The 19029-nt window shown below is 44.7% G+C and overlaps 1 protein-coding gene across 1 annotated transcript in view; it reads left to right on the forward strand.

The window, feature by feature from the left end:
• Positions 1–19029, forward strand: part of pcdh9 (protocadherin 9) — a gene marked incomplete at both ends in the record, with an annotated part of 361675 nt that overhangs the window by 235064 nt on the left and 107582 nt on the right. The window contains one exon of the mRNA XM_083662392.1: positions 18694–18895. Within this exon, the coding sequence (XP_083518518.1) occupies positions 18694–18895 (202 nt within the window). The remainder of the gene's footprint in view (positions 1–18693; positions 18896–19029) is intronic.

Below are 19029 nucleotides of genomic sequence, written 5' to 3' on the forward strand. Positions count from 1 at the left end.
TGCACTCAACCCAGTTAGAACCTTATAATAAATACCAAGGCCACGTGTTGAGATCTGAACATCATGCAGCCATCTAGGCTATATGTCTCTGTGTTAAACTGGGCCAGGTGTTTGAAACCTTTTCTTAGCTGTTCCATCAGAGCTACATTATAATCTGCAGGAAGTGACTCAGGCAGCTATTTCAGGGGTAATGAGGGAAGCTTTTTTATTTTATTTTTGCTCCTGGAAGGGTCCTCAAGATTGATAGAATATCAAATTTTTCAAGCCATTTAGAATCCATTACGATTTTACATTTTCTGTAGGTAGCCCATCTTCATCACGTGTGTTCATCTGCCATGAGAAGAAATGCATGATGTTCTATGGCTGAAGAATGGTTTCATTTCCTCTATAATTTATCATGATGATCATCATGATGATCCTAGGCTCGGCCGCTGCGCGGGCTCGCAAGCTCGGCAGCTGTGCAGCCTCGCCCGCCCGCTGCGTGGCTGCTGCGTGGCTTTGCCTGCTCTAATTGGCATGCGCAGCGCACAGTTGCACAACTTCGCATCACTGATGACATCACAATTGCTCGAGTGACCATGACACTGATGACATCACCCAATGTGGGACAAAAATTGAAACAGAGAAACAAACAGACAGACTGAACCCACCTACTCCCTTTTATATTATAGATGGATCATTTCTACAATTCCCCATTCTGACAATGTGGTCTCAATATTCAAGACTCAATCTAAATGATGTAGCAGTAAGGACTGGACTGAATGTGGATGGCATGTGGAATATGGTGGAAACACAAAACTGTTACATCAAAATATTGCACTTTTCAACCACCTACTAGTACCACATAGTATCACCTTTACTCGCTTTACCTGTTGGTTTTCCACTGCAAATAGTCGCCTCAATGTGCCCATCATAACCACACCGCATGACACCGCCATGCCGTGAAACCATGTAAATGGTCACAGCAAGGAGATATAGCCTCACAGGCTCCCTTTTATAGCAACCCCACTTATCCTTACAGCCCCTATGGTTATGAAATACTGATGCCTCTATATAACCTACGTGCATCAGCAAATGAGACCCATCAGCGAGGAGATTGGCTATTTCTCTATAGTTATTCTAAATGCCTGCGTGCAGGTCAGGACGGTGGGAGAAAACATGTCGATCTCAAATACAAGTGAAAACGGCCGTCGGTTGAGGCTAAGCAAGGAGCCCCGCTTTATTTCAGAAGAAGATGAAGGCATCAAGAAGACAAAAAGACTGCTGAGCAAACAGGAGAGTTTGGGAAATCCTACAGCGAGAGGATGAGAAGCTAAACTGGTAGCTATTGTTGTATGTGTGCGCAAGACGATTCTCTCTGACCAATCAGTAATCTGCAGTGTTCTCGTCACGTCACATGTTCTTATCAGCTCCTCTCAGTATGGTTCTTAACCCAATGGACGGAGGTAACATCACTCGTGTTTTCTCTCTCGCAAATCTAGTGTCTCTCTCTCTCCATGTTCAAAATAGAGCAAATATCACAGGTGTCATTTATAGAAAGACACCGATGCTGAAAATGGCATCTCTGCTACTCTATATAGAAATATTAGATTGCTTTGGTCTACATTTAGGCTCAATGACTTTCCGTCATTGCGGATTTGGAAAGAAATGGACAGAAGAAGAAGTGTTCCTTTTCTGCCAGTGTCTCAATGCAAACATGCAGACGATCACATACAAGGAGGAATAAATGAAACGCTCTGTGACACACTACCCATGCTGCTGCATTGTGTTCACTGGGAACTGTAGAGGAAAAGTGGCTGGCTGCTTGGCAACCAAACAAATGGGGGAAAAAATGTCTGGGTGATTCTTATTTTCCACATGATTTGCTGCAAAATAAATAATTTTTGCTAAGATCAGTGACCATAAAATTAATTATTAAGGTCTGAGCTTCTATTGTATTTCCCTCACTGTGACTGTCCTCTCAGGGGAGGAAGAATGTCAGGTGAAATGACAGAGCAGCAAGCCATATATATATATATATATATATACAGTATATAGCCTATCAGATATTTTACAAATATGAGATGTGCTAAACGAGGATTAGTACAGTACTATGAAGCAGCTTGGATTTTGCACAGCCAGTGATGTATTAGGCAGAGATCAATGATGTGCTACATAACAGCTCTATGGGTCTGATATGACAGGTTTGCCTGATACAGTATAGCAGTTTTATCCCACATAATAGTACATTTAAAATAGTATACAAAATACTGTACACCAATCAGCCACAACGTTAAAGCCACTGACAGGCCGAGGTACTTGTTTTCAAAAAGTGGGTTTTCTGAAAACGGTCAGATCGAGAGCTGTCTGCAAAAGAACCCATTACTGTGTCACTCCCCAGGAGAGGCCCCTGGCTACAGCCACTTGCCTCCAGGCTCCAGCCTGGCCTCTCCGGGCCCCCGGCCTCTCCGGGCCCCTGGCCGCTGAATAAAGCAGGCCGTCTCCAGCTCACTTCTACCCCAATTTCAAGCCCCTGCTTGAAGCAGGCCGGGCACCTCCGCCTCTCAGTGATTTCCATGCTGCGGCTGTATATGCATCCATATCCAGTCATATCTGGCTATTTGAGCCTGCTCTGCTGTATGTCTGTGTACAAGCCACCTGATTCTCCTTTTCTTTTGAAAAAGTGCAAAGCGTGTGCAAAGTACATGTATGTACAGTATCCATTATTAGAGTATGTTCAGTATGTACAGTACACGTGCATGCGTGTGCAAAGTACATGTATGTACAGTATCCATTATTAGAGTATGTTCAGTATGCACAGTACACGTGCATGTGTGTGCAAAGTACATGTATGTACAGTATGCACAGTACACGTGCATGCGTGTGCAAAGTACATATATGTACAGTATCCATTATTAGAGTATGTTCAGTATGCACAGTACACGTGCATGTGTGTGCAAAGTACATATATGTACAGTATCCATTATTAGAGTATGTTCAGTATGCACAGTACCCGTACATGCGTGTGCAAAGTACATGTATGTACAGTATCCATTATTGGAGTATGTTCAGTATGCACAGTACACGTACGTGCATGCGTGTGCAAAGTACATGCATGTACTTTATCCACTATTAGAGTATGTTCAGTATGCACAGTACACGTACATGCGTGTGCAAAGTACATGTACAGTATCCATTATTAGAGTATGTTCAGTATGCACAGTACACGTACGTGCATGCGTGTGCAAAGTACATGCATGTACTTTATCCACTATTAGAGTATGTTCGGATGCCTCCTCATGTTTAATACCAGACTGGCATCAGTGTTTCCCCTATAACATTTTTCAGGCCTGGAGGGATTTCGAAACGTACCCCAACCGCAACGATGGGGGCCGTCGCTGGCGGCGCTAAACTTTTAGCTAACCTGTTCGCATCTATGTTCGCAATGGCATCCCAACTATCATCATACTATTATGGGATGTGATGCGAACAGTTGTATTATGGGATGTGCGTTTCCCAGGCAACGACACATGTTGGAACAGCGACGCACGCTGGCACGATGCTCCTAAAAGCAAAATGCGTATTGTTTTTGAATGATTTGGCATCTTCTATTACTGTCATCAACACTGTCAACACCAGCATTGTTGTATTGTAATAATATGCCATAAAGGTTTATTGAAATTTTGGGGAGAGCAGGAAAAAAAATCTGGGAAAAAAAAGCTTTTTTTTCCTGGCCTGGCGGGGGTGTCGTAGGCCTGGTGGGGGTGTCGTAGGCCTGGCGGGGGTGTCGTAGGCCTGGCGGGGGTGTCGTAGGCCTGGCGGGGGTGTCGTAGGCCTGGCGGGGGTGTCGTAGGCCTGGCGGGGGTGTCGTAGGCCTGGCGGGGGTGTCGTAGGCCTGGCGGGGGTGTCGTAGGCCTGGCGGGCCCGCCAGGCCTGTAGAATGGTAGGGGAAACACTGGGCGCATAGAACCAGGCGTGATCTCATTAGACTCTTGCCATCTATTTCTGCTGTTCTATCAGGTTGTTTGAAATGAATGTAACTGCAAAATCTCTTTCAAGTAGCCCAAAATATTTGCTGTATATTCTGTTGAGTGCTTATCAAGAGGGGCTGCTTTGGGCAGAAGCAGAGGCATGTACTGTACACTGAGCATGTATGGCTCTGGTTACAAACAGACTGTGTGATGGAACTATATTGTACATTTGCAAAGGAAAAAGATCATAAAAAGAGATGGTTGGAGATGAGAATATCAAGGCCTGCTGCTCTACCCTACTTGTGGATGCATACTTTAGATGTAGTTAGATGATGAAGGCAATCTACAGGAACTTCTAAGTCAAACAGGAAAGCGTGTGGTGGCTCCTTAGTGGATTATATACAGTATGTCATCAGAATCTTTTCTTTGGATCTTGTGATTCCCCATGTAAATAATATATTGTATTTAGCTATACAGTACAAGCATAAGATGCTCCTTTGAAAGAATGCACGTGCAAGCATTTGTGCGTGTGTGTGCACGTGTGTGTGTTTGTGTGTGTGTGTGCGCGCTTGCGCTCATATATGAGTGAAGTATGGCTGCTGGCACATAGTAGGTGGAGAGTGCTGATAGTGACATTTGGTGGCGTTGTCAACACCTTGCCATGGTGCTTCAGCATCCAACATCACTGTCTTTACTGTCTCGCTATCATCCAGTGACCTGACCATCTGCTGCTGTTGGGAGTGCTAACCTACAGAGGCAACCTCCAACCGTTAGAGGTTGCCTCGTCACTGATTTGACCCACATGCAGATTACTTTGCCCTTTTCCATTGACCATTCCAGTCATGTTTAAATCAGTATATAAATGGGAGCTGGGGCTCTGTCTGTCTGTTTGTCCGTCTGTCTGTCCCACTGATGACGACATCATTGATGTCATAAATCCCACTGATGACATCATCTTTGATGTCATAAATCCCACTGATGACATCATCTTGTGACGACATCAGTGATGTAATAAATCCCACTGATGACGACATCAGCATGCAACATCACTCCTTGCTTCGAGCGATCGTACAGGATTCAGTCCTATTTTGCAAGCGTGAAGCTGCCAGGCATGGATTCAGTGGGAGTTGTGGGCGGGTTCAAGGCGCTGAGGAACAGAGAAGGCTTCTTGTGTGAGTGACTCTGCCTCAAGCTTCAGTGCTGCATATGTTAAGCGCCAGGTGTGAACAAAGGCCAAGATGTTTTACTTGCCTAAACTTAACTGCTACCGGGCAGAACCAGGCCGGTAGCCGCGTGCCGCACGTAGGAGAAGTTTGAACTTTTAATGTCGGGGGTTTGCAAAAAATCCAGAGGAAAATTAATAATTAGGATGCGGCAGGTGGATTTTCATATCCTGACTAGTATGAGTGATGAAACCTGTGAGAATTACTAGAAAACAAACTCACCAGACGGCCGACAACTTGTGTAGAACCAATAATAATCACAGCCCCTAGTCCTTTCTGTGTGGAGTTTTCAGGTTCTCTCTGTGTTTGCGTGGGTTTCCTCCTCCCACAGTCCAACAATATACAGGTCAGGTGGATTGGAAACTGTAAATTGCCATAAGGCATAATGTTGGTATTGTATGTGATATGTATGACCTGGATATGTAACGTGCTTTGAGACATGTTTGTGAGACCTTGCCCATTTCTAACACTACAGTATACTGTATATGCCTCCTAATGTAAACCTTGATCTTAGAAGTTTGGCTCCTTCAATGGATGCAACCAGAGCAATTTAGAGAGAGAGTGGCGTCATTAGCCAATGAACAGCCAGGAAGGCATCTCGTGCTACTTTTGAATGCTAAAATAAAGCTGATAATGTACAATTTGATAAAAAAAAAAAAAAAAAAAACTTTCAAAGTACAACACAAACTGTCCATTTTACTGCAACTCGACAGTGCTGCTTAATCCAGGACTTTACTTCCTGGAACTCTTGAGAGTAAAAAACTGCTCCATTGGAGTGAATGGAGATGTCACGACTCTTCTATATAGACGGCTCTGGATGCAACTAACTTGTCTATGACCATGAAGAGCCACGAATGGCCACAACAATATGTGACAGACATTACTGATCACGTATTTGTAAGCAGTCATTTTATAAGCAGCAAATGTACTGTGAACGTCGGGGTATTAAAGTATGAAGTACATTTCTTTTTCGAGATAAGATGGAATCTGACTTGTGAAAAGCCAATTTTCCATCCGCAGTAGAACTATTCCAGGCTATTCAATATGTCCACATATAGAAGCAGAAGCAGACAAAACTCGAGGCGAAAAATAGAGTTGTAATTTATAACATTCCAACCTTAAAGACCTGTCGGACGACTCGCAGAACCTCCTTTTCCAAAATGTCTTCTGCAAATGCAAGAACCTCTCTCTCAACCCTTATTTCTGTGTGTGTGTGTGTGTGTGTGTGTGTGTGTGTGTGTGTGTGTGTGTGTGTGTGTGTGTGTGTGTGTCTGTGTGTGTGTGTGTGTGTATGTGTGTGTCTGTGTGTGTGTGTGTGTGTGTGTGTGTGTGTGTGTGTGTGGGGGATCTAGACAGGTTCACCAGTTGGCCGCCAAAGACAAACCAGACCCCCCCCCCCCCTCCTGCATGGATTTAAATGTTGATCTCTCAAAGCTGGATAATCATGCCTGTGTAAATAGCTATTATTTCCACAGGATAAACAGGGATCCAACTAAACCAATGTGTGCCTCTGTACGCGTTTGCTGTAATGAAATGACAAATAGGATCTGATCACAGCTAATAGGGATATAGGCTATTCTGTGCCACAGAGTACACCGTGATTAAGCTTTGGATTTGCATGAATACTTTACAAATTAATCTGTAGCTTTTCAATGCACCATATTTTATTTATTAATTTTCAATTCATATTTTCTAAGTCACATATTTCTGTGTTAGGGACATGATGGCTGAAAAAGGTATGTCACTGAAGCCTGTATGGGGACTAAATAAGAGGCTAACGCTAACGCCATAGTGCTGCGGTACACACACACTCCATGGCTGAGCGCAGCACCGACATCACATGGACTGTAACTCATAAACACATCAAGCGTCCCCATTCAGTGCTCTGGGCCTCGCCTGCTCTCCACTGTAGTTAACTGTCTCTGAGTGTCAAATCCCTCATCCTGATGGAGGAGACACACACGAGAAGAATCGCTGTGTCGCTCCTTTTATGGCCCGTGGATGGAGCCCTCCTCCTCCTCCTCCTCCTCCTCCTCCTCCTCCTCCTCCTCCTCCTCTGCCGCCGACTAGCGAGTCAGTCGTGGTTAACTTTGTGGCTAATGCTCTGTGGCAGTCGCGCATGGTTTCTCCTCAGCCCTGCTGCTCGACGCACAAAGAGGAGGCTGGCTGATTCTGAACCGTCCCCCCAATCTGGCAAAGTCTCACTCGGTCCAAACCCCAGGTTCTTCAGCAACAGACTGAAGTTCAGATGGAGAGAGAGAGGAGGTAAAAGCTCCGTCAGAAAGGCAGAAGCGGACAAAGATGGGTGGAGATGAAGATAGATGAGCGTAAGATGAAGGTGGTGTTTCAGTTGAGATTTTTTTTTTTTAGATGGCATCAATCTATCACATCTTTAAATTCCATAATATGTCACATTCCTACTCCGCAAAATCAGTTTTTAAGTAAATATCAGTCAGTAAATAATTATTTCCTATAAGAAAATAGGCCTGTACATATAGGTGTTTTCTTACAAAGTTGGTCATTTTTGGAAATGTATAGAGGGTGACTGAGCAGTAACCCATTTCTTAGATTTGAGATTGTTATAAATAAATAAAATAAAATCCGATCCTCTAGGCGCAGGGGTGTCAAACCCAATCCATGAATATTGAAAACTCATGACAAATTTGCGGGCCAGATAACAAGCCTTATGTATTTATTTATTTATTTTTAACACTTTGCATCGAAATATACCATTTCAAAACTCCTGCTCAGACGAGTACGTGCTACCATGGAGTTCGGGCATCGTTTCTGGGACGAAACGGGTGGAACTGGCTCACAGAATGATGCTTGGCCCTTGGGCGTGCGGTTACACTGGAGTTGTATCATCTCCACATTTGCATGTTCATTTGGGCACTGTCCACGTCGGCTGCAAACAGATTACTCAACAGTTCCAAATTGAATTTCTGAAACTCAGTCTGCAAATTGTCTTTGTAAACTCTGTGTGAACTGTGCTCAGTTTGTGGGCAAAGTGCACACATGGGAAGAGGTTAGATCGTTCTTTCTGCGGATGTCGCGCATTTAATTAAAAAAAAAGTGTCAATAGGAGGAGTGCATGTTGGGGGATTGGAGTGTACCATTTGAATTAAAGAAAGGGGCCAATGTTAATAGAACATCTGATCTGGGTCCTGATCTTGAGTTTGAACATTATGTGCTCTAGGGTGAAGTGCCCACTACTGGTGTGGAGCTAAAGGGCTCTGAGAGATTAGGCTCATCTGCTCATAAATGTAACAAGATAACAGACACGCAAGCTTAGATTATATATTCATTACATAGAAACATTTGGGTTAGCCTAGTCTAGTGTCCTCTAGAGAGAGTGGCGTCAGCGGAGGACCAAAATGCGTGACTCGTTAGCCAATGAACAGCCAGGAAGGGGTCTCGCGCTACTTTTGAATGCTAAAATAAAGCTGATAATGTACAATTTGATTAAAAAAAATTATACATATATTAAAGTACAACACAAACTGTCCATTTTGCTGCAATTCGACAGTGCTGCTTAATCCAGGACCTTACTTCCTGGAACTCTTGAGAGTAAAAAAACTGCTCCATTGGAGTGAATGGAGAATGATGTCGCGACTCTTCTATATACACGACTCTGGCCTAGTCTATCCAACACTGAGGCTAATGTCAGCTGCTAGCTTGAAGGCTCAGATGGAGCCTCGCTCCCCACACACTCCCAGGCATTCGTGGTCAGTGCTGCCACCACGTGATTGTCATGTTGCATCGGTACAGTGAATGAGATACGGGACATTAAAAGTGACATGAAAAGCCCCTATGTGCAATACTGCAGTTTCACTCTGAAATGACTGAAGAGAATCACAAAAGCTGTTTTTACTGAATTTAAAAAGGTGTTTCTAAGAGAAGGTGATGGAGAAGAGATGGGTCCTGAGGCGTGATGGAAAAGCTGTGATGCACTCTGAGCGTCGGATGTCTCGGGGCGAGGGAGGGAGCCTGGGAGCTGCCCTCTGTCCACACAAAGCTGCGGAGGTTGGACTTGAGGGTGGAGAGAAGACCATCTGAGGTGGATCTGAGGGACCGTGAGGGTTGGTCAGGGGAGAAGATCGGTCTGTGAGACTGGCGGTGGTGAAGGCTTAGCATGTGATGATGTGTGTATTAAATCCAGCTCTTTTGTTCCAACTCTTCCATTCCATTTAAATGTGATGTTTTACGGGGCGTCCGGGTAGATTCCCTGCCTACCAACATGAGACTCGCAGGTTCGCATCCGCGTGTTGTTGACTCCGGCTTGGTCGGACGTCCATACAGGCACGATTGGCTGTGCCTGAGGGTGTGTCCTGGTCGCTGCACCGGCGCCTCCTCTGGTCGCTCGGGGGCGCCTGGTCGGAGTCGAAGGGAACTGGTGGGAATAGCGTGATCCTCCCACGTACAGTACGTGCTACGTCCTACCGGTGAAGCTCCCCCTCTCGGGTGAAAAGAAGCGGCTGGCAACTGCTTATATATCGTAGGAAGCGTGGTGCTAGTCTCGGCTCTCCCCAGATCGACAGAGGGTGGAGCAGCCAATAGGGCAGCATGGGGATAAATTGGCCAAGTATAATTGGGGAGAAAACGGGGGGGGGTCAGAAAAATAATCAAATTTGTTTTGATGTTTTAAGCACGGTTGACTAACATAAATTCCTGCACAAAGATCTATTTCACAAGCAAAAATGAGACGTCGTTGTGTTGGTTCCCGGAGGTGGGGGGTGGGCTGGAGGTCTCTGGGTGGGTTGGATTTAATTAGGGAGGCGTCGAGAGAAGGAAAGACAATTAAACAAGTCAGACTCGGAGGCTTCCTCAGCGAGAGGAGTTCTGGCTTAACGCCTGTCAGCTGGAAAAAAGATGGAGGATGTGTGAGTGGGTCGCACACGACACAAGACAAAACACAGATGCACGCTTTTAAGACACAAGCAAAAACAAAATGGATGCTTTATGTCTCCTACAGTATGTGGGTTAGACAAATGGACGAAGCATGCGCGGTAAATAAAGAAAGAAACCCAAACACACACACGCTGTAGCGCATCATAAATCCACTAAGATCATTTAGCCCAGAGGGAGAGTCAACATGATGGACGGTGCTGATAATCACACACTAAGCAAGTGTTGGCTAAACTGCTACAAAGACACTACAGTATCCATAATACACACAAGACTGTAGGGGTGGGAATCACCAGATGCCTACGATACGATACTTGAGTCACGATACGGTAGTATTGCGATATGCTTGTATTGCGATATATTGAATATTGCGATATTTCGATATATTGTTGTCACTCCTAACTCCTTTTCCTACCTTTTCCTTGACCTCACCGCAAGTAAAACATGCAGTGTTTTTTTGTTTTGTTTTGTTTTTGCCCCACACGTAGGCTATACATTATTAAGCTTCTCTGGACTCAATACGCCACTCCAGGCGCGGACTGCACCATCGGGCGCTTCGGGCAGATGCCCGGTGGCCTGGCATGGCATGGCCTGCAAAATTTATATTTATATATTTTTATATCGATACTTGGCATCCAAATATCGATACAATATTATCAGGCAAAATATCGCGATACTATGGTGTATCGATCCCCCCCCCCACCCCTAGTATCCATAATACACACAAGACTGTGTATGTCCACTCTTTCAAGTTGGCAAGCAATTTGGGGAATGGGTTGGATGCTGGTTAGCCGTGTGTGTGTGTGTGTGTGTGTGTGTGTGTGTGTGTGTGTGTGTGTGTGTGTGTGTGTGAGTGTGTGTGTGCGCATGCATGTGTCTGTGTGTGTGTGTGTGCATGTGTGTGTCTCTCTAAAGCGAGCGAGAGACTGAGTGATTTGGCAGCGTTGTGGATGTGGCAGAATGCAGATGTTCGTCAGAAGTGCCTGGCTATGATTTAATGATGAAAAGCAGGAGGCGGGCGGCGAGGCTCTGGAGAGACAGCAGGAGCTGACTACGTCAATATTCTACTCGCACAATCAAAGACGGGGGAGATCTTTCTCCTCTTTCCCTCTTTCATGTGTTGCTGCTTTAGAGAAACAAGTTTGGGAACCCTTTTTTAGCTTTTACATCTTCCCTCTTTTTTTGGAGCCGTTTGAAAAAGCTTGTTTTTGACTTTGTTTTGTGTCAAAGAAAAGAGAAAATACAGCCTCTCTGCCTCTGAGAGAGATTTCTATGCAGCAGGATGATGGGCCCCACAGGAAATCCTAATGTTATGTTGACAGGAAGCAACGTCTATCAAGCTGCTAACTTGATTTGACGTTTTTCTGAAAATGTTGCTGCGGCTGCCTGTCAGGGCCGGGAAGGAAAACGACGCGGAGTTACGATATGACATTGAAATGTACTTTCAGGAAAACACGATCAAACTTGTAACAGACCATAAAGATAAGTGCATGCATGATCCTATTCCAGGGTTAATGACGACATGGAATAAGTCAGTTTTACAGTGGAGGCACTGACGGAGCTTTGTCCTTGCATTGGTTCAGTTCGGGGGTAAAATCGAGCGCGGCCGCAGCAGCAGCAGCAGCAGCAGCCGTGACGTAAGACGGCAACAGAGACACGGACGTGAATAAAAATGCAATCGATGAGACCCATGGGGACAAGGATGACCTGTGCTTTCGGCCTTTTATCAATAATAATAAAAACTGTATTTTCCATGGTGGCCAGTAGATGGCACAGCACCTTTGGTCTCCGAGGGAAAGAGCGAGAGAGCAAAAGAGCAAGACACCCGTCAGAGAGAGAGAGAGAGAGAGGGAGGAGAGGGAGAGGGAGAGAGACAGACAGAGAGAGAGAGAGAGAGAGAGACAGAGAGAGAGAGAGAGAGAGAGAGGGAGGAGAGGGAGAGGGAGAGAGACAGACAGAGAGAGAGAGAGAGTCAGAGAGAGAGAGAGGGGGAGAGAGAGATCTGCTTGTGAGTTTTGTTTTCCTGGTTGACTGATCTCCCTCAGTGGTCTGATTGTGAGGCTGGACTCGTGGGAAGTGTTCTCTCACCGCAGGTGTCAGACTGCTGCTAGATAAGATTATTTGCGGGGGCGAGGAGGGTGGATTACTCTGTAGTGTGTGTGCGTGTGCGTGTGCACGTGTACACTTCTGCCCAGTGTGTGCTTTTGGCCGTGAAATGTATGCATGGTAGAAATGTTGTTATATTGTGTTATTTAGAAGGTGGCATGCTTTTTGATTGTGTAAACTGCACTCCATATGGTGTCTCACACACACGCACACACACACACACACACACACACACACATCATGCACACACACACGCACACACACACATCATACGCATGCATGCACACACATGAGAGAGAGAGGGAGAGAGCTAGAAAGAGACAGGGAGAGCTCGTGCAACTCACACAGGACTGATCTTTGGGTTTTCAGCAGTGTTGGGGGTAACTCATTATAAAAGTAACATGTTACATGTAATATATTACTTTTAGCAGTAACTCAGTAATATAACTCATTACAATATGATTTCAGTAATATTACACCAGTTACTCTGTCGAGTAACACAAGTTACAAATTGAGTTACTTTTTTTTTTTTTGATCAAAGCACATATTTAAATAAAGATACAACCAATGCAAATAACCACTATAGATGACAATAACAAAGGAAAAGGGTAACATTTTAGAATTTTGGAGGGTTTGCACTGACTTGAAGATGGTATAAATTATCTTTCGGGATGGTTTCGGGGCGGCGATGTCATTCTGCTACTGCAGTTATTTTGCTGAAAGTAATGCAAAAGTAGTGTTATATAAGTAATGAGTTACTCTACACCGACAGTAATATTGTAAAGTAACGTATTACTTTCAAATTAATGTAACTAGTAATATGTACAGTAGTATGTTACATTTTGAAAGTAACTAAAAAAAGTCAAAGTTGTGTAATTGAAACCAATAATTCCTTGTTCCTCTCCTGCCGTTATCAGGTCTTCACTTCCTCTGTATGTTACATTCATTCTTAATGGTGATAATGTGTCAGAGGAGCAGAGGTGTTGACACGGTGCGATGAAGCAGTATCACATGCAGCGCTGAAACACATCAAAACCACGCGCTGATATCTCGCTAACGTCACGGAAGTGACACGTTTAAAATAGTTTTAATTAAAGCTTTGTGGGTGATTAACAGGTCACATGGTTTGTTTGTTTTGTAAATGCAATCTACAGATCCATAACATTGATCTTCAGCTTGGAGTCGACCACTATTACTTCTACTACAACTACAACAACAACAACAACAACAACAACACTCTTAGAATAAGTGGTTCTATATGGAACCTTTAAGGGTTCTATAGCTTCGTACGTATTTGGAACCCCCAAATGGTTCTATGTAGAACCAATTCAGATGGTTAATTTAAAATAACCATTGGGGTTCTATATATAACTATTTTGGGGTTCTATATAGAACCACCTTTTAAAACATTATAGAACCATTTTGGGGTTCTATATAGAACCACTTTTTAAAAATAGAACCCTTTGGGGTTCTATATAGAGCGACTTTTTAAAAATAGAACCCTTTAGGGTTCTATATAGAACCCTTTGGGGTCCACCAATCAGTCGACACCTTAAGAAGAAGGAGGGTTCTTTGTTCTCTTACATACATTGTATAGAACCTTTTTAGAGATGGGGTTCTTTGGTAAATTATATAGAACCTCAAGTTTGATATAGAACTCTAATGAACCTTATTTTCTCAGAGTGTACAGCAGGAATATAAAGGATTTAAAGTTGTGAGTGATATTAGTATAATTTGCACGTGCCATGTCTTTCTTTTTATTTACGTTATGCTTAATATTTCACTTTGTGGGAATTAAGACCCAGGGGCCGACGCAGCGATGCCGTTTCTTTGCACATTGAAAGTAAACATGTCAGCAGCAAAGCGTTGCTATTAAAGCTATGTAGAGTGTTTGGTCAGGCAATTATAGAAGGAAGCTGATAATAAGAGTTATAAGCCATAATATCTTGTAAACTGGCAGTAGCGATAGTTTAAGCCGGTTCTATACGCTTATATAAGCAGAGAAGTACAAACATGTGCAGTGTATGAACTTAGAAACGTGTACATGCATGTCACTGCTGAGATATAACAGATTCTGAATCGTATTTTTGCTTAAAAACATGCCTAAATGATCAAATATTGATTGAAGCCGTCTGAATCGGTTGTGTGAATCTTTTCATCATTTCAGATGGCTTCAAAGCACGCCGTTATTTCATCTCGCTGGGACTTCTTCTGTTGCACCCAAGCAAAGCCCCCCGCCAACGTCTCATGGCCCTCAGCAACATTTACTTTTGAATCCCCCCACCAGCAGCGCTCGTCAGCGCACACTGACTGCAGTTGTCATCCCACTAATAATAAGCCCAGTTTAAACTCCACTAGATGTCAAACAATCAAAGAAAATAACATACATGTGCGCATGAATGCAAACGATTGGTCTGGTCTTACGTGACATTTACATACATATCAGAAAAGGCCTCTGTTCATATTCTCGTTTTCATCTTTCACTACTGTGATTATGAATTGACTAGACTGTCATGTGCCTGCTCGAGTGCAGGCTGCGAGCAGCAACGGCAATCATTACTCTACTCTGCTATCGTCTCCTGTCATCAACCGCAGCTCCCTTTTCTATTGCTTTTCCTGCCGTTTCATGCCGTGCTCCAGGCTCAAGGGGCTGCCTTAATTGGCGTATTTATATGCTGAATATGATCCTAATTGAAGTAACATAAATAGATTAAGGTGTTTACGCCAACCCATGCATATTAATCAGAACATTCTCAGAAATGTCTTCATTTTAAATAGTCGAGTCTAGATACAGTCACATACTGATCACAAGCCTGGATGCTCACGGGCTACAAGAGATCTCTTTTTATCCAGAATATACATCTCAATTTGAGGTTACCCTGTATCAAGGCCGAGGGCTGTGTCTGTTTATGTAGCTTTGATCATGTAGTATCATAGTATAGTCTCTTCTTCAGTAATCAATTTATTTGATCTAAGGTTGCCATAACGACAGGATACAGATACAGCGTGTTTATATTTCAACGTTATTGCTCACTTTCTTGGCAAAGAGTCGTCTCAACTCTGGGAAAGAGGTGGCAGAGAAGGACAACGAGCTGCCAGTATGAGTAGTGCTAGCTTGACACTTTCAGGGCAGCTAACAAATAGATGGCTACTTTGCCTAAGGCCAACTTCTTTGGCATCAGCAGGAAGAACAACATGTTGTGAAGCTACTGTTAATTCACTGCAGTTATACTCCATGTGTCATGTTTTTTGGGGCGTCTCTTTCCCTGTGACCATGTTTCACTCTGTACTGTTTTGAATTGGATGCAGCTATAGAGACACTGCGGAGCGCGTCATCATTCAGAAACCACGTCCAAATCGGGGGGAAACAAAAACTCCCCCCGCCGATCCTGGCGTTCTCCTAATGTCACGTGTTGCACACAAAGATCATATATACGGAAGATGAACACTCCAACTTATTCCTTGACAGCTAGATTCACATTTTTATTCTCGTCAATTCTCAATAGCTTCCTTATTTTGCTCGGGAGAAAAAAAAAACTTTAATTGTCGATTTTTTACATTTGTTGTCTGCGTAGCCTCACCACACAACAGCTTTTAGCTATGTTTAATTCAAGGAAAATGACGCTGGTGTATGGAAGTGAATGGAGCGCTTTCCCCCGTGATGGGTGTGGCCTATTCCATGCAGTGTCTCTATAGCTAGCCTCACTCTGTGTCAAATTGACAGGCTACTGTATCGTCGAATCAATATGGCTGTCTAACAAACAAGAGAAGAGGGAGCTCTGAACTTTATTTAGCACATCTCCCCCCCCCCCCCCCCCCAGATTGTCGTCTGCAATCAGAATGCCATATCGGATCATGTGCCTCTTCATAATTGCAGACTGTGACATTTATCCAGATTCCTGCATTTTTGCGAGACCTTTTCAGCTAATTGTGCTCAAATCTGCACTTTCACCTCTGCAAGCGAGAGGGATTGTGCGTATATAATTGTGCTCTATATCCTTTAGATTTTTGTCAACAAATATCGGATTTTGGGCGAATTGTTATCATTTCCGATCCTCCACAAAGAAATTCGGAGGCTACTTGACACATCTGGGAGGCATAGTGAAGATCGCTCGATTGATCTATCTATCTATCTATCTATCTATCTATCTATCTATCTATCTATCTATCTATCTATCTATCTATCTATCTATCTATCTATCATCTATCTATCTATCTATCTATCGATCTATCGATCTATCGATCTATCGATCTATCGATCTATCGATCTATCGATCTATCTCTCTATCTCTCATTTTAATTAAGCTTGCATTTAAACCATGTTTAGTCATAATGGGTGTAGGGCAGGGATACTCAACTTGCTTTGCCCGGGGGCCACTTTTGCAAAAAGACAGGAGGTTTTTGGGGTGCCAGGCAGTTTGGTCTGACAATTTGGGGCACACAGGATAGTTAGGGTAAGTTAAGTTAGATAAGTACATATAAGTTTGGGCGGCGAGCAGGCAGCAATATTTGACAATGTAGCTGCAGCTCAGTCAAACTTGATTTAACATTCGTTTTGATTGTGAATTAGAAAATGGTCAGGCGGCCACTCTGCACCCTATCGTGGGCCGCATCTGGCCCCCGGGCCGCAAGTTGAGTATCACTGGTGTAGGGTGTATTTAAAACCCCATTCAATTTATGACATGAATGATATAATAACGCATCATAATCTGCATGCTCCAAATTTGACCAAATACCACCTGTATCCTCTGCATTGCATGCTAGCAAAATTTAAATTCCAAGCATGAAGTGATTTTTTTTTTCTACCCTCATGGGTGTCTAGAGCCTCAACAACCCCCCCCCCCCCTTCTCTCTCTCTCTCTCTCTCTCTCTCTCTCTGTCTCACTCACTCTCTTCCCCCCCCCCCCCCCTTTTTTATGCTTAATTGAAGGTTGCATGCTTTTGGAGTTAGTTCTAAAATATATAATGAGGTGATTTGCATGAGACTGCAGATTGCCTGACCTTTTGCTTTTGCCAATAATGACTGTAAAGCGCGTGTCTGTGATGGCAGAGACCTGTCTGTGCTCAGGAAAGGTTAGCTGGAGGCCTGAGTCTGTGTCTGGACTTATGAAGGAGCCCGAGGAAAATGTCATTAAGAGCGCGCGGAAAAGACACTCGGAATTAACAATTGGAAATTCAATCAGTGTGGCTTTAAGTGTGCGTGTGCGCGTGTGTGTGTGTGTCCGTGTGTGTGTGTGTGTGTGTGTGTGTGTGTGTGTCCCATGTACCGCACACAGCGACAGAAGGGCTTGTAAGATTTGTTCCAGGCAGACTGGGTGGGTTAAGAAACTCCTGTCCCCCCAGTGAGAGATGCTGAATGTGGGGTAGGAGGAGGAGGAGGAGGACCACCCCGGGGGCCGGCTTCTGTTGAATCTGCAGAGCCACGTTGACTTTGCCAACCAACCACCCAAAACAAACTGACTAAACAATCAGGCAAATAAATGTCTCTGCAGCTCGCCTCACAACCACCATCATATGCTGCGAGGAGTTTTTGTGGCCTTAATTAAATCGTGCCTGACATTAATTGCGCCGCGTGTGTGTATTTTATGAAAGACTCGCAAATAGTGCACTTTTCACCTTGCCAACCTTTGTGTTACAACGCTGTTGAATTTGCATGTCGTTAGCGGTTGTCGTTGTGCGGCGAAACGTGACTGTGTTTATTTACTGTGTGGTGTTGTTGACTCCCCCTTTCCCATCAATGAGCAAAACAAAAATGTCCCTTTTTTTTTTAATTCTCCACACAATTACTCTGTGTGTTAACGTTCTGAAAGCCTAAAAAAACAAACCCCACCATCCCTCAATACCCTCTCTCTCCACTGCTCAAATGTGTAATAAACGCTACGTTGTTTAGAGCCAAAGCTCCGAGTGCCCGTGTCACTGTGTCATTACTGACCTGAGTTTGACTGGACTTGGCCCAGTCGACTTGAAACAGCTGATGCGTGAGGCTGGCTCAGCTCAGGAGCAAAACAACAGTGTGAAGCGGCTACAGGGAGTCTGATAAGCCCTCTGCACACACCGCCAAGTGGTGTGGGCGATATACTCGCTATCGCCCAGTCAGCCCTGCCCCGCTGCTACAGCGTGGTTGGCCGCCTTGCTGTATTTCCCTCTTCAATTGGTCGATTTCAAAATGGCCCCTCCTTCCCTCGCCACCGTCTGTCACTCACCACCTTGCAGCAAAGCATGCTGGGATACCTGGCGTCGCCAGGACATCGCAAACGACAAGACGAGAGGAAGGGCCCAAAATCTAAATAGACCGATTGGAGACGGAAATACAGCGAGGCAGCCAACCAAGCTGCACCAGCGGGGACAGGGCTCGACAGTGCGAGCACATGCGAGTACACATCGCGTTCGGTGTGTAGGGGGGGTCTGAGGGGGCGGAGCAGAGTGTGAGGGGGGCGGAGCAGGGTCTGAGGGGGGGCGGAGCAGAGCACTAACAGAGGCGCTCTGTGTTGTGCTCTCTTGGTTCTTAGTCGCAGCGGCGCGTGACCTTTCACCTGCCGGACGGCTCTCAGGAGAGCTGCGGTGACAGCGGTCTGGGGGAGCACGAGCCTGTGGGCAGTGGCTCCCTCCTCACACAACCTCTCCCTCTGGTGCAGGCGCAGGACGACTTCTACGAGCAGGCCTCCCCCGACAAGAGGACCGAAGCAGACGGCAACTCCGATCCCAACTCTGGTGAGTGCTGCCGCGGTATGCTAACGTAGCATTTGCTGATGACGCTTTAATATACCTTTTCAACACGCATGCCTGCTGCTCTGTCTCTCCGGAGCTCTCTCTCTCCTCTCTCTCGTTTTTCTTCCGTAAAACTG

This window comes from Poromitra crassiceps, assembly GCF_964638095.1.
Source record: "Poromitra crassiceps genome assembly, chromosome: 28".
NCBI classification, from domain to species: domain Eukaryota; kingdom Metazoa; phylum Chordata; class Actinopteri; order Beryciformes; family Melamphaidae; genus Poromitra; species Poromitra crassiceps.